General features: G+C 36.5%; 1 protein-coding gene and 1 long non-coding RNA gene across 3 annotated transcripts in view; both read right to left on the bottom strand.

Moving 5' to 3' along the window:
- LOC134673403 (homeobox protein homothorax) overlaps positions 1-26,002 on the bottom strand; it is a 343,072-nt gene that overhangs the window by 60,203 nt on the left and 256,867 nt on the right. For both annotated transcript variants that reach the window (XM_063531382.1, XM_063531383.1), the window contains exon 11: positions 16,432-16,508. In XM_063531382.1, coding sequence (XP_063387452.1) covers positions 16,432-16,508 — 77 coding nt within the window. The remainder of the gene's footprint in view (positions 1-16,431; positions 16,509-26,002) is intronic.
- LOC134673512 (uncharacterized) lies at positions 24,233-25,058 on the bottom strand. Its single transcript, XR_010099493.1, has 2 exons — positions 24,591-25,058; positions 24,233-24,501 (listed from the first exon to the last, which is right to left on the bottom strand). It is a non-coding gene; the product is annotated as an uncharacterized LOC134673512 (long non-coding RNA).

Here is a 26,002-nt window from a genome sequence, read left to right as displayed (position 1 = left end):
AAAATTATAAGAAAGAATCTACAGTATTTAAAGTAACATACCAAGTACTTAGAGTTACATAAATACCTCACAGATACAGGAGAAAGCAAACAGCAAAACCCACTTACCTGTAAATAAAGAACGAGAAAAATTAATTTACATTACAAAAGTACCTGCCTTTTAAATTTATTTATACAGAAAGCCTTCTTAATTAAAATTAATATTTACAAGACGAGATAAGAACGCGGAAGTAAAGATTTTGAAGCCCGCGTACCATGGAATTTGAGATCACATTGATATCATTGTAATAGAAAAAAAATCGCCTTAAAACGGCCTATTTAAAGTTAGACTTTAATTTAAAACGACGCAGCGGAGCATTCTAAAATTAATAACTTGTAAGTAATTACAAATAATCCACCTAAATTGTAATGTTTTATGGAAATGTCAAACAACACATAATCGCCGACGCGGGGTGAAGATCGCTCGGTACGGGGGCACAGTAAAGGGTCTAGAAATAAGGGCCTTTAAGGGACTCCCCGAGTTATCTCGGGTAGTACCATCGTAAAAATAAAGGTTTACTAGCCCGTAAAGAAAATTAAAATGAATTATTTTGACGAGTGTAAAGGGGTTTTTTGAGGCTTAGCCCCCTCTTTATGAGGTAGAGGTGAATTGTTATGGCGTCATGGAGCGTAATTGTTTTCCTTGTGTTTAATTCAAGCTTGTTTTTGGCGTGATTATTCTTCGGTAACTGCTGGCGGGATGCGGCTCGTAAAATTAGGGTTATGCTGGTAAGCCTGGTTATGGCGTGTTTGCCGGTTATTGGTTGATTTCAACGGCGTGTTATAGTTTATGCTAATTTATAATCTATTAAACTTTAGTGAGCTGTTCCTATTCATTGTCAATTACGTGAAATCGAACTAGGAGCCCAAATCACAATTTTTAATTTGTTACGGTTTTGATTTTACTTTGATACCTTGAAGATCACTCACGCTGATTGTTTCATGCGAAATGAATTATTTACTTATTTTAAACTTTATTGCACAATATAACAAATAAAGTACAAATGGCGGACTTAATGCCTAAGGGCATTCTCTACCAGTCGGGTAGAGGTCGTATCAAACCAGTTCAAAACCGTGACGAGTTGTTAAATCGGAATGTGGCACTAGATCTAAATAGATCAAATGTCGAGTTCGAAATTACCTTTAGATTCGTACTACGAAACTTTGTTCGAAACCCAGTGTTAACAATTTCTGACTGCGCCATTTGCCTATACGTAACCTTTTTATTATGTGTTAGATTCTCCCTAAATATATATTTAAAATTCAAACGTCAAGTAATGTTTTATGAACGATTTCCGAACATGTTAACAACAAAAGCCACCCTTTCATAGTAATTTTATTGATAAATCCCCAATAAAACCAATAAAAAACCGAATAAACACCGAAAAAAATCAACTAGGATCGCAGAAACGCAAGAAATGTCCCATTGTCGCCGAAAATGGGCCGATACGCATCTCGGCTAAAAATTCAGGCGATTACAGCGCAGAATGTGAGTTTTAGCGCTGTCAGAGCCATCTAGTGGTGATTTCTGGAGGGTCTGGCCGTTGAGGGATCAGGGTTTTAAAAAGTAATTTTGAAATTGGTGCGTTTATTTGTGAACTAAGATTATAAAGCTTAGTTGTTAGATTTAATTAGATTTAATTTGGAAATCTTGTGGAGATTCGTAAATATGAAATTATTTAAATAGTGTTTTAGTAGGGTTCTTCTAGCTTTCAGCGTCATTTTCAATTGTTATTGTAGATTTTAACATACTTACACATCATAAACATGTCGCAAATAGGTCGTTATAATAATAGATTACTTTTTCAACCAAAAACATCACTTTTGACACTGACACAGTATCATATAACGGAAACAGATCGAATAACTGAAACTCGAATTGGCCCGTAAATCCATACCGTAAAACCCCAAAGTGTAATCCGTCCTAACACCTACGAAATGCTACGGCGTAGCAATCGTAGCACCGTAGCGGTATCTGCCATCTACGAGCTTCCTATGGGGCCCTGGTGTTTTTGATCCCATTCACATACCGTTTCTATGGTAATTTCATGGTGTATGGGATATATGTGTGGGAAAGGGTGTTCAAGTTTAGTATCAATAGTCTTTATTACATGTTCAAGCGATTTCAAATTGTCAGCAAACTTTTTATACCCTAGTTCAGCAAAAAAATTAAGTAATTATCGTGTTTTTGGAAATAGCTATTTGTTTTTAGTGATGTGTGTGATATGGCTGTATAAGCACTGTTTTAAACTTTATTTCACAATAAAAAATTGTACAAATGGCGGACTCAAACAGAAACTTATAGTTAACGATCTGTATTTTTCCTTTTTGTTTTTCTTTTCTTGTACGTTACGTTGTGGACAGATCTCCATGGTAACGTTGTGGACAGATCTCCATGGTAACGTTATGGCCAAAGTACGCAATTTTTCATTAATGTTATGACGTTATCACGCAAAATTGTCGTCCGTAAACTGACTTTAAAGACAAGCGTTTTTTTTTCTACCACCGTTTCAAGACACATTCCGTTTGAAGACCTCAATGTAACCAAATATAAATTTCCATTTAAAACTCAAATAAATTTAAATTCATATAAAACAAACGAACTGAGACTTGAGACCCACTAAACGTATACAAAAATCCAGGGGTATTAAACCTAAGTGTCGTTCGCGAGTTTTACGGGCCAGGGATCGTAAACCGCGGGCCGTGATTCCTGATGGACAATTTGAGAGTTGCAGGGGCGCACAGGGCTGGTTCACATTTACAACTACCGACTTTATCGCCGAAATATCTTGAAAAAACTGTTACTCAAATTTAAACTTTATTTTGTAAGTGTCAAAGTGGTTTTTAGAAATTGTATGTTTAGGGAGATAGAAGGTTGGGAGAGTAAGTGTTTTTTTTATTTTACGTTTCTTTTGTGAGATGTAAATGTGTTTATAACCTATTTTAGGGTCTTATAGTTATGGATGTTTTATCAAGATGGGTTTGTGATGTTGAGGGAATTGCTACGGTGTTTTTTATCTTATCACTACAGGATGCTGTAGGTTTATGGTGAGTATGTGTTTTTGTTACAAGGTGTTAATTTTAAGAACGAGGTATCGTATCATCAAAGAGAATTCGTTATAGAGGAATATTGTCAAAGTAAATTATGTAGTCAGTACATTTACTGCCATCTCTCGACACAAATGATTAACACTTTTAAAACGCCATTTGACTTTGAACCTTATTTTTTCATCGATATGTGTTAAATTTGTAAAATATAAAAAATATTGCCATCTAGTCGAGGATGGCGGAAAGATGGCAGTAAATATACTGACTACATAATTTACTTTGACAATATTCCTCTAGTCTACATTCTCTTTGGTATCATCAAGTAAATCGATGGGGTTTTAGAACTAAATTCTATTGAACGATATTTATGTAATCGTATAGAAATGTAGTAAGTAATTTCAATTAAATAGCGTACTATAATAACGACAATAAATGTATTTCGTCTTATAAATGAATAATTATATATTATATATATTATAGAGTGTCTTTCTTCACCCATCAGCCCATCAAGAAACAATGGTGTTCCGGACATTTGGGAGGCGTGTGCGGAGCCGCAGTCAACATGTAGATGCCCTTTTAACACCGAGCGGATGCTGCTCTTGCCTGTGTCATGGGACGCACTGATTATAAATTCTATTATTAAATATTTTCTTTTCTAGTAAAAATCATGTCCCGTGTACGGCGACCCAAAGCTGTCAAAATTAATTTGTGACTCAAATGTTTTTACAGCGAATCTAAAGGTTGTTTACTTGGCGAGTAAAGCGTACCCTCCTCGTAAGAATGTACTTCAGTTAACACTTTATTGTTACGTTATGAGTGATGCGGACCCGTCTGAGGTGTGGGGCCTATGGCAGCGGTTTTAGCTTTAAGCAACCCGCTGACGCTTATGCGACGTGGTGACCAATGGCGTTGGCAATGGCGTCCGATTAAACGCGACGCTTATGTGTACACAAACGCTTATGCACACAATGACCATTAATAAATGTGTGTTTGTCTGTTTATAGCAAGTCTGTCTTTTATGAAACGCAATAAAAAAAATATGCCCGAAACTAGAATTTAATTCATATCATATTAATAAATGTGATTGACTTATTCTTCATGAAACTAAATCCATATTTGAACCAAACCTTTTTTTGTGAATAATGGTAGAAATAAGTTTCACATTGATATTTGTATCGGTAATCCATGTTTTTTTCAATTCGGTTCTAAAACGCTAGTGTAAGGTACAATGTTCCCCGCTAACAGACGGCCGCACCCTCGCCGTTTACGAGCTACGTTTTACGGCCTGCGAATTACGCATTGGGACAGGTCGGGTCTTTTAAGGTCTTGTAGCTACTGACAGATGCTCGACATAGTCGTCACGGCACGGGGGAGTGTGGAAGGTGTTTTACGTGTCAACTTATATGTACAAATGGAGGAATAAAGGGTACAAAACACTGCTCGTCACTATTGATCGTCACATTAAATAGAAATTAACTACATAAATGGAACACCAAACTAAGGGCCCGATTCGGATTTTGAAATAGACATCTATTAGATATCTTTTAGACATCACCAAGATACGATAACGATATGTTTAAGATCTAACCTGTCAAACTTGACATTTGGGCGATTCTGGAGATACTCTTGAACGATTTTCACAGGATATGACTTAGAGATCCAATTCACATCTAATAGATATCTTACTCTATCTAATGTAAAAGTGACATTGGTTGCCCGAATTGCGCTGCAAAAGAGAACTAGTTGATATCTAAACTATAACGTATCTAGAATGGATCTAGTACGTGTCGTCTCTTGTGAATATCTTGAACTTCGAATACGGCAGTATAGCAAAGAGCCATGGAGCGCAACATGCTTGGGGTGAAAAGGATTGACCGGATCTGAAACTCTACGCGGCGCACCATAATAGGCATTGTCGTTGTCGGGGTCACAACCGCCAGGCTAAAGTGGGACTGGGCAGGCCACATACGACGTATGCACCCACAAAGGTGGGCTAAACTAGCCACGGAGTGGGTGCGACAATGTAAACGCCGGCATGGTCGGCCTAATGGCTCCTCTACACGATGCGCCAACGTCGGCCAATCCAAGGGACGCATTTATATTTATTTATTTAGATATTTAATTCAGGCAACAAGGCCCATATTACAAATACCTTACAGACTAATGTATTCGGATTCGGATGTAGGTTGTGTATGTGTTGTATTTGTGTGTATGTATGTATTTATGCGTTAGAGGGAGCAAGTAATATTGCTATCTTATTCTACCGAATAGCTGCGTCCCTTGGATTGGCCGACGTTGGCGCATCGTGTAGAGGAGCCATAAGCGGAGATGGTGGGTCGCCCTGGACGCATTTCTCAGCAACTGGACGGATACTGCAATTAATCGAGAAGCTTGGAAATCTAGGAGGCCTTTGCCCAGCAGTTTATAGGCTTTGCAAAAAGTCTCAAAAGTTCGTCTAATAATTAATCTGTTAAGCAGTCGATAAGCCGCTATTAGGTCCTATCTATGTTTGTATGTAACTTCACTAAATTGGAGGTATACGGGTATCTTGTGTGCGTGTTTAGTGTGATCCTGCCTAAGCCTACTAATCTCAACTTGTCGTGTTTGGTTCCGGCTATATCTAAGTTTAGAAATTTGAGCCTTGTCCTTTTCTAAGTAATGAAATTATAGAGGTTTTGATTTCGGCATTTACCTATATTTTTGTTTTATTTAAGTATGGTATGGTAAGTATGCTAAAGGTAATGAAGCTATAGAAAAACATGATTTTAGCGGTATACAGGGTGAAATTTAAATCACTGGCCATATTCGTTCCAGGCACTAGGTTACACTTAAGGAATCTATTTAGCGAAAAAAAAGAGTACATTTTTTTTTAATTTTCATTTTTCAATTTTTAAATATCTTCCACGAGACGTGGTCACCCTATTACCACAAATGTAAACAAACCTAATAGTAGGTTTTAACAACAACATCAGCAAAACCCTTATCTGACGTTCACTAAACCTTATAATCGTTGCAATAGGGTCCACCTAGTTAGTGTTGGCGATGGTAGGCAGGTTTATCAATTTCAAGGGTAGTCTAAACCATTCCGCGCTAGCGGTAAACATAACGGTTAGCATAAGTGATTAGTCACTCGTCACTCGCCAACCTTAAAATAATAATCGCGCGCGTACTAAGGTTTAAAAAAATTTTTTCGAACCGGGAATATTAGGAAATGGTACGGTGTTATTTATTAAGTGGTGAGTGTTTACGTGGTGCACAAAGATTATACGAAATGGAATCAGTTCCACGCCTTCGCAGACAAGGATTGAATCCAAGAGTACCATCTCGTGGGACTTTCGTTAATTGCGTCGACTTTTAATCAAATGTAAGTACATAAGTTGATTCAATTATTTAAATACGCCTGAATGCAAAGATTCCTGACCTAGTTTTTACTCATTGTTTTTAAGCCACGGACATTTTGTTAATAATCATTAGTCAGAAATAATATTTTAGATTAAAAATGGGTTGCCTTTGCATTTTGACGGTTCTAAGCCCGTTAAAGTATGAAGGAAAAATTAGCAACTTATGTAGGTAAGCGTCTTATCTCGCTGCAATAGGGTTCATAATTGGTGATGCTATTGCAAACAGCGGGAGGGGGGGGCGGGGTGTCAATGACCTTAACTGATAAGAGAGAAGCGGATGTAGTGGGTAGTTGTCGGTTCACCATAACGTACGAGGTTTTTAGGACAACTTGATGATGAGTTATTTCGAAAAAAATGTACTGAGCGGTATTAAAAGAAAAAACACGTGTTTAATATTTTTTCGAGTTCTTTCGGGTGTTTCAATTTGGCCAGTGAATTAAATTTCACCCTGTATATGGAGCATTCCATGAAATTGTCTACCGTTTGTCCCGTACAAACGCGAATTTTATGATGATTTGCAGATATAAGATGTTTCCTTTTCTATGACAAATGGTCAAAAATATGCACAGAGAAATAATCGACTGCTTTAAAAGCCGAAAAAAAAGTCGCAACACAGGAAATAAAATGCGTTTGTACGGGACAGCCCGTGGAATGCTCCATATGTGGTTATGAATTTATGAGTGTATTCTAATGTATTCTCATGTCGTGTTTTTGAGGTCCCAGTAATAAGTACGATTATTTTACAGTATTTGGGATCAATAGTCGGATCACTTGTGTAGAGTCAGCATCAGATTGAGGTATTAAGTGGGCTTCGTAAAGTTGGTATAACTTTTTACAGTGTGTTAACAGTAGTTGGCAAAACTGGCAGCCTGGCCTATACAGCCATGAAAAACGTTGTCGCCCTGCCTGACACTGTTTGTATAGTCTGCAAAAGACTGAAAGGCCTTTGATGATGATGATGATAACAGTAGTTATGGGTGTTACGTGTGCATAACGAACACCACACCCGCTACTTCCGTCTGTACCTCCCCTGAACAGTGTTGCCAACTTGGCATAAATGGCAGATCTGGCATATTTTCACTCGCTTTGGCACCAAAATTCTCCATTTAGCATCTGGCATATTTTTTAGCCTAATTTAGTCTAAGCCAAGTTTGCATTAACTTGGCAGCAACAATATGCGCCCATCGCCTTATGTGGTTAATATTTTCATAAGAATTTTGACTTTTGTGGACGGAGGGACGGCGACGGACTATATAAAGTTGGTCAAGCAGATCTTGTCAGTAGAAAAAGGCGCCAATTTGAAAAATGTATGTGTTTTAATTTCAAGTGACAATTTAGCATTTTTTTTAGTATATTTCAAAAAGCTATGGCATTCTTTTGGCATAATCTAGACATTATACTAGCATTTTTTCAAAATCCGAGTTGGCAACACGGGAATTGAGGTCTATCTCCCATGCTATTGTAGGAGCCAATTCCACGGGAGATGGCCCCATTGTCCTACGAGGGCTATTCCGAAGTAATTGATAGTGTATTGTGCTTTGATATAGTATTGGCCAGTTTGTTACTATGATGGTTGCATGGAAATTAGATTTGATATGTGAAGTGGCTGTATTGTCCATCGGTAAATGTCTAGGTACATTATAGATACATACTGCCGTATTCGAACTTCAAGATATTCACAAGAGACGACACGTACTAGATCCATTCTAGATACGCTATAGTTTACATATCAACTAGTTCTCTTTTGCAGCGCAATTCGGGCAACCAATGTCACTTTTACGTTAGATAGAGTAAGATATCTATTAGATGTGAATTGGATCTCTAAGTCAAATCCTGTGGAAATCGTTCAAGAGTATCTCCAGAATCGCGCAAATGTCAAATTTGACAGGTTAGATCTTAAAAATATCGTTATCGTATCTTGGTGATGTCTAAAAGATATCTAATAGATGTCTATATCAAAATCCAAATCGGGCCCATAATAGGTTCAGCATAAATGGGAAATTATTAGGATTAAAGTGAGAATTAATACAAATCATCTGTCCTTTTTTGGCTTTTTTATAGGCATGCTGTCCACCTGATTGAAAGCGGTTGTCGCAGTCTATGGACGCCTGAACCAAGACGTGTCGCCAAGTCACACGCACATTGCCGATTCTCTACTCTTGATGTTCAATACCTAAAAATACTAAATGTATGCATTATTTCAAGCGCGCTAAGATGATCAAATTATTACTGTGTTGTATCTAGTTCACAATCTGTAATAGGTCGAATAGAAAAAGACAGCGAAGAAATTGTACCTTATTTTTTTAAAGTTTAATTTAATTTGACAAAATAAATTCCCGTTTCTATTTATGTTGTCTAATTAAATATCTCTACTATCAGCAAAACACTCCGATAATTCGAAAATGGAATCACGAGGGATGAATATAAATTTAAAATGTCCCTCCTTATCAATTACAAGTACCAGGGCCCCAACAATGAGAAGAGACGTTTCCTTATTCCTATTCTTTGCCGAATTTGCATCTTCATACAATCACAATTAGGGGCGCGCTCATTAATTCGACAGGGTCCCAGAGGCGGAACGCGTACAGTCGTTTCAATTTGATAAAGGCAAGATACAACCTTGTCGTTGTATAATTACGGCGTTTGCATCAATGTTATGCGCTAACTAACCGTTACATTCAATATTGGATTGGAATTGTGTCCTAAGAGAAAAGGAGAATAAATTAAGGTAGATAGGTACGGCCCTATTTTCTCAAAGTATCTAATATTTTTAAGTGGTAAGCTCGCTGAATAGTTGGACAGACACGACTAGATGTCGTGGAGATCTTAGTCTTTAGGTCCTTTGGTCCGTCAAATATTATACATTAAATTAGATTGATATTATTATGTTAAATTTGTGGGAAACAAGCATACGACCCAACTGAACGTAAACCATCACCGTAGCCACTTGCTCTCTAAATGTATATAATACCTTACAGGTCAAAATAGTACATAGTTAAAAAATTGGCAACCTAAATGATTCCCATATTAAACTTTCGCATATTAAAGTCGTAAAACTAACGACACATTAGACAACCACAAAATACCCCAAAATGCACATCTTATGCAAATAGTTAATTTAGAGATACGATACCAGAATAACATAAATCGACGGTAGCATTAATAAAATATTTACACTGTTATAGCTCTCAAGAGAGAGCAATCATCTGGGGATCTCTGACATAGCTTACCAACTCTATGTGCATTTAAAAAGTAGCAGGAAATTCAACTTTACTCCAATAACATAAGGTTAGTAATTGTATGAAACTTCTAATGCACTTAGGCGAGGTATCTAATGTTCTAAATGTTGTAGATCTGGACACCTGTTTATACAAGGGACCAACCCTTCCTTAATGGTTTTAGTGTTAGTAAAAATGTTTAACTCAGAATTAATATTTCAAGTGTTTGACCGGGTGTGAATACTTGATTTAGGTGTAATAGGATTTTAAAAGGGTTGGGATTGTTTGATGAAATTTGTATAAGGTGAAATTGAAATTTTTGGTTTTATTGTTTTTGAGGGGAAAAATTTGCGTTTTTTACACTCCATTTAAAAGTTATGAAATTAAAAGGAAAACTGTGATATAATGGTAAATAAAAAAGACCGTTATAGTTAAAAGTAACTTTAAAGGGGCCCACTGATTAACAGTCCGCCGGACGGTATCGGCCTGTCAGTTGTTCGGAACTGTCAAAATTTTGTTATAACTGACGGATACCGTCCGGCGGACTGTTAATCAGTGGGCCTCTTAAGAAAGGTCACCACATTAATCGTTTTAAATAATTCATAAAAAACGGACAATAAAGAAGACTCATTTAGTTTACATAACTATGAAACAAAGACAAATGCGAAAGTAATAGTACATACACTGTATGTAAATTGTAAATACAGTGAAGGTAATGCTAATACTAAAGGCGTAGGGCTTTTATCAATAACGGTAACTTTTTAAGTGATGCTGATTATAATCAACACTTTCCACATTTGAAGATTGACACCATAGAGCCATAATTACCAGTTTAATGGTATAGCGGGACCTCAGACGAGAGGAGACAAAGCCTCCGGCGACCTCTGACCCCGTCACTCAATCTCTAGATTCGTGAGGTCTTCAAATAATGTGCCTTAAGATGCGGCAAACGCTTTTGGTATATTGAGACAAGAAAAGAATTTGAGCCGAGGTGTGGGTATTAATATGTCTTAACCTCCTGAGACCCAAAAGCAGTTGTTTTGTTTTTGAATTTGGTATTCTGTGTTATTCAACAAAAGTTCAAAATAGCTTGTGGAATACGTACAAAAAATTGTACCGGGGGTCCCAGGAGGTTAAAATAATGTTGATGAGATAGGCTCAGGACCGGGATAAGTGGCGTATTCGAAGAGAGACCTATGCTCAGCAGTGGGCGATAAAAGGCGGTTATGATGATGAAAATAATGTGGTTTTAATTGTTGTCGATACTTTATTCTGTAGAGATTCAGTTTTAGGGCTGAGTTAGATTGCCAGAGTTTCATATATCGTAGGTACTATTGTTGCAAGCCTATATTTGTAGTGGAAAATTTCATATGAATTAAAGGAAGTTTCCAGTTTAAGTTCTCATAGGAAATTTCGAAAATTTTTCATTGGTAAAATCAGTAAGTAGTAAGTTTAATATTAAGCTACGGTATTTTAAACCTATCAGTCGAGCTATAGTTACACTAGAATAAATTTTTTTTTCACATTCAATACTGATTTCACTTATGCGAGTTATGCGAAGTTCTAGGCATGTGGATTTTTATATTGATATATTAACAATCTGATGGTTTTCGGTACAGAAAGGAAAACATGCAAGAAAATCTACATAAGCTACAATAACAAGCTTTTGCTAACGACTGATTATATTGACCAAATCAGGCGTCATAACTTCTAAGTCACTTAATACACTAACAACTGATACCACATCCATATCAAACCGGTTCATATATTTCTATACATCGTATTCGCCCGCGGCAATGTCCGAGTCATTAAAGTATAATGGGCATCTAACATAATAATATTATCTGTACGTGTATACGCTGACAATGAGCAGAGTTCATTAACTTTGTATCAAGATTTATCGCCGGTGCTGTTCCTGGTAGATGAATATGATTCAATATCCTGGTTATATTAACTGTTACCTACGAGTATATATTGCATCTTGTATCTATAGGTCAGTACTTAGTTCATACATCGAATCTGGAATTGCAAGATGCTCTAGCAACGTTTCAATACGGGCGCACCGCTCTTAACGTACATATAAGTTAGCAGAGATGTGAAAAATACTTTATAAAAAGTATTTAAATACAAAATACAAATACTTCCTTGATAATACTATTTCAAATGCAAAATACAAAATAGTTTTTGAATTTGTATTTAAATACAAAATACGAAATAGGTATTTTCAAAATACTTTTTAAAAATACAAAATACATTGCGATAAAAGGTATTCTGAGTAGTGAATACCTAGTCTAAATTAAAAAGTATTACTCGGAATTTCCGAGTTGAAAAGACTCTTTATTCTTTGAAATCAATCCTCTATCTAAAGTGCAAATTTCTAGTTGTTTGCTCTTATTAACCGGTAGGATGTAGGCATGGATGATGGTTTTTAACGGCCAATTTTTAAAGCATTAATTTGTAATGTTTTACTGCTAGTATAATGCCTCTCGTTAGTGTGATGAAAACGTCTCGTTTGTGTTTCACCAGGGCAGAAAAGTTTGTTCTCCTCTCGTGCCTTGAAACCCTCGCAACACTCAAGATACCACTTTTTTAACCACTTGCTACGCTTGTGGTCATGTGCGACGTTACTAAACAGATTCAACAGTTCCATGTTAAAAGAATGAGAGAGTTACCAGGATTGTAACATCAGAAGAGATTGTAACTCCTACCTACATTACCTACCTACTATAAAGTATTTTGTATTTTGAAAATAGAAAATAGGTCCCAAAAACTATTACAAATAAAATACAAAATAGTTTTCTTCAAAAGGTATTTAAATACAAAATAGGTATTTTGCATTTTGTATTTGCATTTTAAATACAAGTATTTCAAATAAGTCACATCTCTGTAAGTTAGAACCCTCTCTTGTGACATAGCAATATACAGGCCAAAAAATAAGTACATTCTCGTTGCCAGGGAGGTTTTGGGATTATACTGAGCAACTTTTACTATGGGACCGACCCCGAAATCGCGAAAAAAAAATTACCCTCCCATAGGAAACGGACCAGCCAAAATTTATGACACAGTCAAATTTTTTTCGCGATTTCTTATTTTTTGGCCACCTTGTATTTGAAATCAATATTGTGCGTCCGTCACCAAAACACCAACATGACAAAGAAATCAAACTATACCCCATAAAGAGATGAATGCAATATAGGTATCTTACGAGAAAGCTCTTTAAATGAAGAACTAAAATACCTTATTGTACTAAAACTGTTGTCTATTTTACAACCGGAGGAATTGTTCTGCAGTGGGACGTACAATTATAAGTAAGGTCTAATTTTTTTACGGTTAAACTCAGTAATTTTTAGTCATTTGGGCTTCGTCACCGCTGCTCATGCTCTGTTAGTGCTTAAAAAAGGAGACCTAGGCTCTCCGAAACATGTCGCGAAAATACTTGAGATATACCGTAATAAGTTTTTGGCAAAAATGTCATTTTTGGTACAAGCTTTTATCGCTGACTGTACTTTTCTTAGGACAGACAACTAATACTCATCGAGACAATTCTAAAAACCCCTAACACAATTAGGTTGCGTTGTTTCATCACAGAGTTCCTATGGCCACCTCCGGTCTCCATCATCAGATCAGCTCGATGACACCATAATGTTGCATTGTCACCCGACTGACGTATGTATGCAAAATTTCAGCTCAATCGGAAACCGGGAAGTGGATCAAATTTAACTTGCAAGATTTGATTACAGACAGACAGACAACGGTCAGGTGACAGCTTCAATTAGGTCCAATGATAGTGACCAGAAGCTATATAATTTATTATAAGAAAGGTCCCTAAAATCACGAAGTTTGAAGTGGTATCATTGAAGCCATCGAGCGAGAGCCACTTGAGTCAAAAGCTACTTATATCACTTCCGGTCAATAGACGCTAATTACAATAATATTATCTTTATGATATTTAGAAATCAGCATGGAGATTAAGATACTGAGAGCTTCAGTGAGAAGTGTAATTATCTATTTATGACTTGCGGTTTTTTTGTAGCTGTACATAACATTTTATAAATAGTTTCGAGTTTCGTCATCCGTTCTCCAGTTATAAATTCTATGTAGGGTGACTGCTATATACATAACAAACAAACTAATTGAGATACTTTTTTGTTCTAGTTAATATTTATCACAAACGATTTTAATGATTAGTAGATGGAGCACTTTATCAATGCGGCTTTACCCATGGCTGTTTGTGTAGTAACTGGCCACTCCTTACAAATCAGAAAAATACAAGCCAATTGGAACCTTAATATTAAGAGTGGCTATTTACTATATACTGTGGCTATAACTATAGCAGTCACCCTACATAGAATTTAAAACTGGAGACCTACTTAAACCTATACATTTTAATATGTATTAAACCGTTCCATTAATACAAGTACCTGATTAACATTAATTATTAATTCAAGGTAAAATAGGTTTTAATTTTAAACTGCCGGTTGGTTCAAAATGAAAAAAGTCTTCATACAAAAAAATGCATCCTTTAAAAGGTCGCCAAAGCGAAAACAGTTGCAACAATGCACTTTTTGTCACTTGCAACAAAAAGGCTCAACCTACACGCAAATTCACTCGTACCCTCGATTTCCCTAAACAGATAAAATCTCTATGGTCGAAAAAAAAAAGGCGCGAATTGAAGTCGGCCATTTTAGGGCTGACAGTATCGTGGGCCATTCCTCGCGCATTTTATGATTCTGCCGCGACACCCACACGGGCTTATATGGAGATGCAGACTGTTTGAGTGGTAATTTACTACTGTAATGCCGGCCTTGGTACTTGGTACTTATAGGTTTAAGTGGGTAAAATTAATAATAATATCGACGTATCGAATCGGTAATCTGTTTAAGTGACATTTAGGTAGTCGTATTAATAATCAACGTATTCTTAGGTATAATCAATAGGCAGTTTTTACTATTTAATACATTCAAGATGACCGTACGGTGCGAAGTCTTGCAGTTTTAATAATCCGATATGGTTTCTGTTTCTACTACCCTGTTAAAAATGTTCAGATGATGGTAATGTAAAAATGTTCATGTAATCATTAAATAGGCCCTTCTAAAAATATTTTTTTATACTAAAGAATTTGTACAGCAGACATTAATGTCATGCTGATGGACACAAAGTTCTTTAGAAGACTTTAGAAGACCAACTCTAGGCACATCGCAATCTAACCCCGTAAAAAAATAGTAAAATCTAAACAAACCCCAAGAGGAAAAATTACGAAACGGAATCTCAAGTCTCAAACAATATCTCTAGAATACATCTTCAAATAATATAGAAGCATACATAAATGACGGAGGGATTTTAGAAGGCCAACTCTTGGCCCACCGCAAACATATCTAATCTTACCGAAAAATTACTCGCAAAAATATACTAAAATCTAAACAAACTCAAAGAGAAAAAAATCCAAAACGGGGTCCCTGCCAAGTCAAACAAAACCTCCAGAACATATCTGTGTCCCTAGTGAAAAAAGGTATAAGTCTTGGGCAGCACAGTTGTAAAAGGGTGTAAGTTCTAAGTCACACCTGTGCCCTTTTACTCCTAAGCTGCGTGAGACTTGTACCCTTTTTCACTGGGGCCACAGATATTCAACTATTATTATAGAAACATACTGGAATCAGGTCTGATGGCGCGCGGCGCTCATTACCAGTCGCACTAAATGCCATCGCCTTCGTCGTAAACAGCGCGTTTTACGCGAGCCAATGATCACCTCAACCATGTTAACTGACCCGGGAATAGATGGCATTTGACAATATGCAACGCTGTCGTTTGAAGACGTAATTGATGTGGGTGAAGTAGAAAGTGACATTAGACAGACGATTTAGGAGAGTTTGAAGGAATGTTCTATTGCCACGATACTGTTGTTGAGGTTTTATTTTTCTGACTGTAATGATGTGCAACTTATAATACTGTGAGGTAATTAATGTATGTACTCATCACTCATGATTTTATTAAAATGTGCCCCTTTGAATATTGATTGATAGGTATTTAAAATGTTAGTTAATTATTGTGAAGTGTAAGTAACCAAAATTGTTGCATTGGTTCATATTGATAAACATTGTGCAAGTTCACGCCATTTTATCACAAAAATACGACAGAAAAATGCGATAGAAGTCTTCAAAAAAGTAATAACAAATTGCCAAACACCAGGCTATCATGCTCGAATAAGATGTCCAAATGTCACTTATCACATTTTATAGATCCGGTCGCGTGTCACGTTGTCCCGAAACCGCGCGCTCCGCGGGGAGCCACTTTTCCGTACATTTAAAGTTACCTCAACGAACATAACCTGGTATTAATTTACGATGCAAGTATTTGCATATTACGAGGTGTTTTTGACATTCATTGCAATTAATATTTGCTGTCATATTGAAATATGAGTAAGTAATTTGCTATTTCTTCTAGTTCTCCATCAGACAGCTTGTATTAAAGTTTCTCAGTAATACAGCAAATACATATTATTGGAATTCGTTTTTAGAAAACGCCAATAGAAACTTAAATAAGTAATGTATGGAAATGATCACGTTCCACTTTGTTCCATTTTTTATCCTGGTGCATTTCGTTTTTCATTGGCATTTATCTTGTCGATAAACAATTGCAAACTTGTTACGGTTCCGGGAGATTTTCTGTCCTCTTTTTCTATAAAATCGTGAAAGAAACATTGCAGTTTGATTAATTTCTAAGACTCACCAATTATTTACTTGTAGTATCGTTAACCCTGTGTCCTGTGCTAGCTGCTTCTTTTGGTCTTCTGAGGGGTACGGATGCTGGAACAAAATAAAGATCCATATAACTCCAAAACTATAAGTCTACAATTAAATTTCAGAACATTAAGGACAATATACGATTTTAATTACAACTGTGCCGAAATATCGGGAAGTCGTCAAAACATTAAACAAAGATAATACATAGTTTTTAAGCAGGGCAATGTTGGCGTTTTAGGTATGTTTATGATAGTTATTCACGACTTATCCCTGACGATAAATGATAAAAAGAGTCCCTCATACGATTGTATCGTGAGCGATAAAATTAAAATCACAGAACCTGTGATAAAGGCAAACATTTTTAGGCATTTTAAGCGAATCCCACAATCCGTGGGAACATTAAAAAAGACAATAAAACCCGGGCCGGATTTAAAGCGAGCCTTAAGTGTAAACAAATTCGATCTAATGCACTAATTACAGAAACCTTTTTCCAACACTGTTAAAAAGTTAGGATCGCACTCAATGTCTAATGAGCTAATTGAATTGAGATCGGGATGCAAATTGGATTGGATGTGAGTGCAGTCGCTTCAGGGAATCGGACTTGATTACATTTTGGGCCCGATTCGGATTTTGAAATAGATATCTAATAGATATCTATTAGATATATTTTAGACATCACCAAGATACGATAACGATATGTTTAAGATCTAACCTGTCAAATTTGACATTTGCGCGATTCTGGAGATACTCTTGAACTATTTCCACAGGATATGACTTAGAGATCCAATTCACATCTAATAGATATCTTACTCTATCTAACGTAAAAGTGACGTTGGTTGCCCGAATTGCGCTGCAAATGAGAACTAGCTGATATCTAAACTATAACGTATTTAGAATGGATCTAGTACGTGTCGTCTCTTGTGAATATCTTGAAGTTCGAATACGGCATTTTGTTTTTGCAAGTTTGGTACGCAAATAGATTTGTAACGGATAGTTTTTGGAGGGCGAGAACAAGTTTCATTGTTATGAAGAATAGTTATTTGGATTGGTGTCTTAAATCGAATTATAACTTGTATAGACGACACGAGAATTCATATGCGAGTTTGAGTTGAGTTACGTTAAATTGGTCGATCGTTTGATTTGGATGTAACGAATCTCGCATGCGAGTCCTCGCACAGTCTATCTGAGCTTATAGTTCTTCTTAAAACTGGTTACAATCATGAAATCATGCTGTTAAACCTGTATTCTTATTATTTATTTATTGAAAAATGTGGAAAAATTAAAGGCACATTCGGCAGATTTGAAATATAAAGCAGTGAACCTTGTCAAATAAATGAAGCCCAACGAAGGTTTGAAAAATTGCAAAGTATGCCTTTTATCGTATGTTATAACTTTCTCCAAAATTCATATTTATGTGTAAATATTTCCACTCAGGTGACTCATGGATGGTTTTATGTCCCCATATCTTTAACATGATGACGGAACATTCGTAAAATTACTTTATGGTCGTGTGTGTCATCGCTTACAAATTAAAAGATGTTATTTGGATATTTTTATAATTTTTTTAAATATTCGGCTGTAATATTTTGTCAAAATGGGCCATGAATCTGACCGAGATAATTATTTTTAGTTGATAACTTTCAAATTTCGGATATAAATAATGTTTATCACTGACAAGCAGTGCCGGATTTACCACTAGGCTGAGTAGGCTGAAGCCTAGGGCGGCAGATTTTAGGGGGCGGCAAAATTGGGTCAAAAAATATTTTATGTGCTGTTCAGATAGGGTAGACCAGAATTTTAAGAAAGCATAATTTGTCGATTTTGCCGCCCTCTGTCATGTTAAGACCTTCTTGAAGTACGGAACCCTATAAATGTACCTACCATTTTCTCGAAAAATTTCGCGCTCGCTACGCTCGCGTTTTCATTTAAGTACCTACATTGTTTGTGACCCATGACCCATCTGACTACATTATAAATTTGGGATGGTCGTCGATTCTTGTATCTTCGTGGTATTATGGGTTCCGTTTTTTCCTTTTGAAGTACGGAACCCTAAAAATTTACCTACGTACTATTTTCTCGAAAAAATTTCGCGCTCGCTACGCTCGCGTGTACGTTTAACTAACTACATTTTATTGTGATCCCATATCATTGAATGATATCACAGAACCTAGTAGAACGCCAGCTGTAATGTCCACGCTATCGGAGCAGCTTCCGTCTACTATACGGCTCATATGCGTCTACCGGATAAAAAGCTAGCGATCCATTTGTATGGCATAGTCTTTCGAGCAGACTCAATGCCAGACCCGACCGAACTCCTTAGCTATATCCAGCCTGACTGCCAATGCCTCACCTTGATTCTCAATGGCCAAAACCCAGCGGTACCCACCGGTCACCGATCAGATCAGGCAAATATAAAGAGGTTGCATCGTCATTGAGTGACAAAAACGGCCTATATAAATCTGTATGTAGAATGTGACATTTGTGACGTCACCTTATATGCATTTTAATATGGCTATGGTGTGTTGTACTATAAAATTAAACGCCTCTGACAGGAAAGTACTTTAAAAAACCTATAAGCGAGGCGGATAGGGGCGGCAAAATCGGCATAGCCTACGGGCGGCAAATGTCTAAATCCGGCACTGCTGACAAGTTAAAATAGGTATGTGCCATTTTGCAAACACTAAAATGATATTAATATCAATTATTAAGTCCTTACGATCATTTTATCGAATTTCTCGATAGATTGTAGTTAAAATAAGAGATGCTTTTTATTGATAAAAAAATATTTCGAAGATTAGACTTAATTAAAAATTTTACAAATGAATTCCCTTGCGTAAAGCATAATGTCTCATTTAGGTACAAGATCAGTGGCCAACCCTTTGACAAACATTATATTAGTGAATATCCATAAGACACCTTCATTGTTAGTTGGCGCACCGGCGGGATTCGAACCGCGTTAATAATTTATACACACGTGACTGGGTTCTACTAGGGTCGCATGAAATAGAGGGAGGTCTCTGGAGCCCGCAAAAAGCTGAGGTATTCCAGTTGCTATCCAAGTACGGGGGAGACGAAGGCTCAAGGATAATAGCATATCCTATAGAGAGCTGCTAGAGTTAGACCAATATAAGTCTCCAACGTCAAACTTCTATGAAATGATGATGAATAACGCCAAGCGCGCACCACGATTTTAATTTTTGCGACACGATTTTAGAATCGCGCTGTAATTTATCGCAGAAAATTCAGTGCGCGCACTGCGATGAAAAAGTCGACGATTTGTTCATTCTCGACATGGATGTCGTACCAGTCGCTTGTCGTGAAACAATATGCAATCGCTGTATGACTGAGTATTTATACCACAAAGGTGATCTCCTTCTATTTCTATAATTAAACGGTCAACATCTAGCGTCTCATCTTGTAACTCCATTGGAGAAGCAGGTTCCGATATGTTGACGCTTGGAGAGCGAAATGCCGACTGAGGTCCCGGCTGCGATTTTATTATCGCAGTGCGCGCGGGGCCATACAGCTTCGTATGCTGCAATTCACTTTGCGACAATCGCGTCGCGCGCTGTCGCGGAAAAATGTAACAAATCACAATTTTAAAATCGCTGCGATATTTTTGTCGCATATGCGCGCACCGCCATATAAACCCATACGTTACATTTCTGCGACTAAATTATCGCGCGACAAAAAATCGTGGTGCGCGCTTGGCTTAACACTTGCACTGCGTGTGCTATCACTTATTAATATACTTAATATTAATAGTAAATAAGAGCGATTTACAGCGGCAGTTAAGCCTCAGGGGGCTTTGTTCGCTGTCATGATTTTTTTAAATGTATTATTTTATGTTAATAAATAAATGAAAAAAAAAAAAAAAAAACAAAATTGTTGCAAACTTATCTTGATCTAACTCTAGATTTTTATAGAACCAAGTCAACTGGGGACCAGATTTACTTTCTTTTCACATTCTTAAACGTTCTACAAGTATTATATATATAACGTTTTTATTTTAACTCGCTATTAGCTTCGTTGGTAGGGTCGCCATGTGATGTAAGGGATTCAATCACACCTACTCGAGTTCAAGTGCTGTTTTAGTTATATTCAGATATTTCATTCTTTATCCAAGTAATGACATTCCTTGAAGGGAATTCTGATGTAGATCTACAGTTACAGACCTAAATGTCACGTTATTTTGGTTTAGTTTTAAAAACCAAATAGCCCTCGCTACAATGGAGACATTTAAGAAATATTTCTATACCTTACAAAGCGCCTCGCCAAACTTAACCATTGTCGCCTGTTTCTACATATAAGTTACCCCAGATCTCGAGCTCCATGTAAACTGGTTTTCTAGGTGATATTATGGTAACATAGTGTGGTGCTAGTATAGTTCGGAGTTAGGTTAGGACTCACAATTTTGCGGGACGGCTAAAGTTAGTTCAGAATAGTGAATAACTTTTGGCTTTAGTAATTTAGGGGCTATTATAATTACATACGTGTCCTTTCAACTTGGTTAACCGACTTTGGCGGGATAAGTTATTGTGGCTGATGTGTTTGACTCTAAACCACATCTACAATATTTTAAGCATCTATTTCTAGTAAAGCAGTTTCTGTTTCTGTTAAAACTACACTTTTTGCTTTTATTCTGGACTCGCCATTTAATTTGGACACTCTTGAGTCTTTTAAAATATGTACCTACATATTTTTTTCTGTCATAACGAAATGTATGCAAACTACCCATTTTCAAATTTTGTAATGGCAATAAAGGTGATTTCATACATACGAGATGGCGTATTATCTTGTAAAGCGAGTTACACATTGCATGAAGGGTGAGACCCTTCACTTTGATGTTATTTGATTATTTTTATTCTACTAACCCCGTAAACTAGGTTGTACAGTAGTATAAGAGTTCGAAACGGACTTATTTTAAATCCATTCTACACACCTCGTCACGACACTCCTCGGTACGGAGTGAAACATGTCGAGCGTTTTTCGACTTAATACGTGTCGTGAGTGACCCGTTCTTAATATATTTTTTCTACTCCCGTACTTTTATTTGTCATTTAAAGGGTTGTGCATACACCTTTAAAACCCTACCTTAGCCTCTACCATCAGTTGGCAGAGTATTTTTCACTTACACTGGGTGAATAAACGTGCCGTGAGTCACGTTTTACGTTTCTTTACGGTCTTATGTACCTAACTTCACTCCACTCCAAACGATACTGTCCCTTTCTAACTATACTAAAAAACAGAGCAAGAGTTACGAGTATATCGGAGTTTTATACAGCGCCTCTAGGAGTCACCTAATGAACTAAATAACAAAATTGTCAAATTTTCTCACGTCTACGTAATTTACTATCTATGCATCTCGCTCTCGCATATTAGTGCAAGTGAGATGCACAGAAAGTAATGTTACATATACTGATGGTAGCCGTGAATATGGAGGGTAGAGATAAGGAGAATCCTTTATGACTTTATGAGAAAACTCCTTAATGGGAGAATATTTGCAAAAACTGGGCACGCTGTCAGCTATTATAATTTTTTTACATCTCTCCAGAGTAGCGAAAAAAAGAAAACCCATAAACTTAGTCTTTCATTGTATTAATACCGTACTAAAAATCATGGCGCTGTCATTTTCTTTACAAAACAGTCTGCCGATTTTTGCGGCGGAGGGGACATCAAATGTATTGCTATTTCTAGATGATTTGTACGTAACGTACAAATAGCCATGTCAGTCTGTACAAAAGTTTGCACAATTGTGCAAGTTTTTCGGCGGTGTACCCTTGTTTTGCCGACAAACTTTTCATCGAATATTATTTCATCGACAACAATTCATCGAAACGTTAGTACTAGTAATATTGTTTGGCGTTATTTTGTTTCATATACTATTTATTTCAATTTTTCTTACTGCGTAGAAATAATATTCAACGAATATTACTTGATCGCTAATTCGTTTCAAAATATTTTGATTGGCACAACTACTAAACATCGCAATTCATTTGTGCGACGTATTACTTTAATACATTTTTATATGTCGTACTATACATTTATACATTTTTCTGTTGTAAGAATTTTAGATTTAGGTTAGGTTAGGACTGCGACCCCACACAGAAACGAACGGCTATCAAAGTCGGTTTAGGTTAGGTTAGAACTGCGACCCCACACAGAAACGAACGGCTTTCAAAGTAGGTTTAGGTTAGGTTAGAACTGTGACCCCACACAGAAACGAACGGCTTTCAAAGTAGGTTTAGGTTAGGTTAGAACTGTGACCCTACACAGAAACGGACGGCTTTTAAAGTAGGTTTAGGTTAGGTTAGAACTGCGACCCCACACAGAAACGAACGGCTTTTTAAAGTAGGTTTAGGTTAGGTTAGAACTGCGACCCTACACAGAAATGAACGGCTTAAATTATACCTATTTATAATTTGGCCAAAATGAAAATGGCAGCCTTGTTTCGATAAGAAATATTACAAATTGAAGTAATTTTACGCGTAATCAATTTTATTAAATATAATACAAAATGAAATAAGAAAACCCGTAAAGAAATACCACGATATAAACTATATACAAAATAACTCAAGTACCAATTAAAAGTCCCCGATTTAAATTTACTAGTATCGATTCTTCGACGCAATAACTTGTCGATGAAATAAAAATACTTGAAACGTTGTCTTCCAAATAACATTCGATGAAATGTCTGTCGGAAATTCAAGGGTAAACCGTTTTTCGGCAGAGGGGTAAGTAATAATGTCAACAAAAAAATAAAGAGTATACCTTCGAGACTACTACGACTATGATATTTGATTTATTCGGTTGTCAATATAAAACAAATGTAGGTGTTCTTTCTTCTCGTAAGAGACGCCATTACTATGTAGTCTTGCTTGAGATTAATAAACATTACCTATATGGTGTTAAAACAAGCTTTTCTTTCCTGCTTGGAACCCTAATCCTAAATCCTAACAGTAAGCACTCAATGGCCACTCCAGTTATTAAATGCTCTAAGACCAATTTTGTCACTATTTTACTGACTCAACCTTCATTCTACAATTTTTTAAAGATTTGACGTTGCCATAGTTACAAAAATTATAAACACGTCAATGTTAGTAAACAATGTATAAATTAAAATATATTGTATTCAAGACAAAAATTGCAAAATATGATAATTACGTAAACATCATTAATAATCGAGTTAAAATTATGACTTTGCGTGTTAAAAAATAGGAAGCAAAGTATACGGCGCGATTATACAGGCCTATTTTGGCTACATATTTATTACCTATGACGAAAATAGTACACACATGAGAAGAAATCTTAAAATATTAAAATAGGTATGTATTATATTGGTCCGCTTCAGTCCACATCATGACAGCGGCCGTCTCCTACTACTAAGTAACATTATCTAATAGAGTGTGCGGAAAGAGAAGAGTCGTGAAATTTAGGGGAGCCCATACATTATACCTACGACTCTTCTCTTTCCGCACAGACCCTACGTATGACCTTAATAGCGATCTTAATTTTATAGTACCTATATGATCTCGAGTATATTTCAGTGCCAAGCGCCCCATTTCCAATACAAAATGAACCCACGCAGCGGGTTTTTGGCAATAAATGTGTTTAAATCATATTTAAATTTTCAGATTCTGAACCACCAGCAAGTTTTTGAAGAAAGTTTTATATTTCCTGTTACCAAGTTTACATGAAAAACGATTACCTAGGTACCAAACACAATAATTTGAACAACGGAAAATTAAATAATACTTAGTACTTAAAGAAAAATAAATAAACTCACAGAACATTTGTATGTTTTATTTTATTTAAGATAATAATGCTTAATAAAATACGTAGCAATTCTTGTGTAAATATTATAATAGGTCATGCGGTATGTTCTTACTATTTATGTGTAATGTGCACCCAGCAACAAAAACAGCAACATGTCTATGTACCGCTCCTTGTATTGAGCCTTAATTCTTAATACATATGTAACTTCTACATGCATACGCATGCATACATGATGCAATCCGGGTTTTCATGGAAATGTTGTTTTCAATCAGCTTCTTGCCTAAAACCAAAAACTGCTCGTAAGCAATGTGATTTTCGCAAAAGTAGCAGTAGAAATAGGAAAATATGATGTCAAGTATAACTCATTACCTTTGTACTAAATCAGCCTTTTATCGAACTATTAATTGATTTATCCCTTAAAGTTTTGCTTGAAGTGCACGTACTGTTATAAATTAATACATATTACGTTGAAAATTGCATGGATATTTGTAAAAAATCTGCGTATTTGTTGTGATTACAAGTTGACAGAAATGACACGTTGGAAACGCACGTATTTTTCGTGTCACTGTCACGTTTACTCGCGTTAAATATTTACGCAGAACAATTCTGGCTCAGTTTTCATTATATAATTAGAAAGAGAGCGTTTTAGGTGTGAAGTTAGGCAAGTATGGAAAACTCGCGTAAAAACGTCTATAACTCATGGTACCAATTGAATTTTTTAGTTCTTTACGTGACCGGTAGAGGCTCTGTACATTTACTCCATACATTTTCCTTAACTTTCTCACTGTCTTCACTTCTCACTGTCATTCACGAAACTGATAGTAGAGCTACTTATATGTAGTTGTAAAGACAAGTCTTAAGTAGCGATGGGCGAGTCGAGTTATCTGATTCGAATAATCCGAATCAACCTACAGATGAGTTGATTCGAATCAAGACTATTGGCAATCCGAATCAACTCGGCCACTAAACTGACTGGTAACTTGGTATCCGATCCGCTGACTCGGCGAATGAATCGCCAATTCACCAACTCTCCGAGCCGAGTCAACGCTACGCTAAGGCCATTCAAAAATAAACCTTAATTCGATAGCCCGAAGGTTCTTTTTACAACAACTGCCGCTTGATTCGCCGTTTCAATCCGAGTTGACTGGTACTATGACCATTCAAAAATAAACCTTAATTCCGTAGCCCGAAGGTTCTTTTTACAACAACTGCCGCTTGATTCGCCATCCCGAGTCGAGTTCACTGCTAGTATGGCCATTGAAAAATAAACCTTAATTCGGTGCCTTGAAGGTTCTGTTTACAACAACTGCCGCTTGACTCGTTTGCGGCTCCGCGGCCCGTGACCTTGTCGCGAACCACGCAAACCGTCGAGTCGAGTCAGTTCGAATTTCAACTCGGATCAGTGGCCGAATCGATTCGAATGATTCGAATCGAAAAATAGTGGACTCGTCACATCGCTAGTCTTAAGTCTATTCCCCAAAAAAGAATTTGTGCATACAAGCAGTATATTTTTGGCGATTTTACGATACTTCGTGTAATGCCCTTAACTTAAAAAATATTGAATGAAATACAGTGTTGCCAACCTTATTTTAAATGTCATCTCTGACAAATAAGTGAACCATAGAATTTATTTTTAATTTCATTCATTCATTCATTCTTTTCCCGCGCGTACCCTTCATTTTTGCTACTTCTTGAATTAAAAATATTTGTTAAATTTACAATTTTATTTCAAAGTGTTCGTAGAAAAAGTATTGTTTGCAACGTTGTTTAACTGAGTAAAA

The sequence above is a fragment of the Cydia fagiglandana genome, chromosome 18 (genome assembly GCF_963556715.1).
Source record: "Cydia fagiglandana chromosome 18, ilCydFagi1.1, whole genome shotgun sequence".
Classification (NCBI taxonomy): Eukaryota; Metazoa; Arthropoda; class Insecta; order Lepidoptera; family Tortricidae; genus Cydia; species Cydia fagiglandana.
Note: the sequence above shows the minus strand (reverse complement) of the source record. Positions and strands in the feature narration are given on the sequence as shown.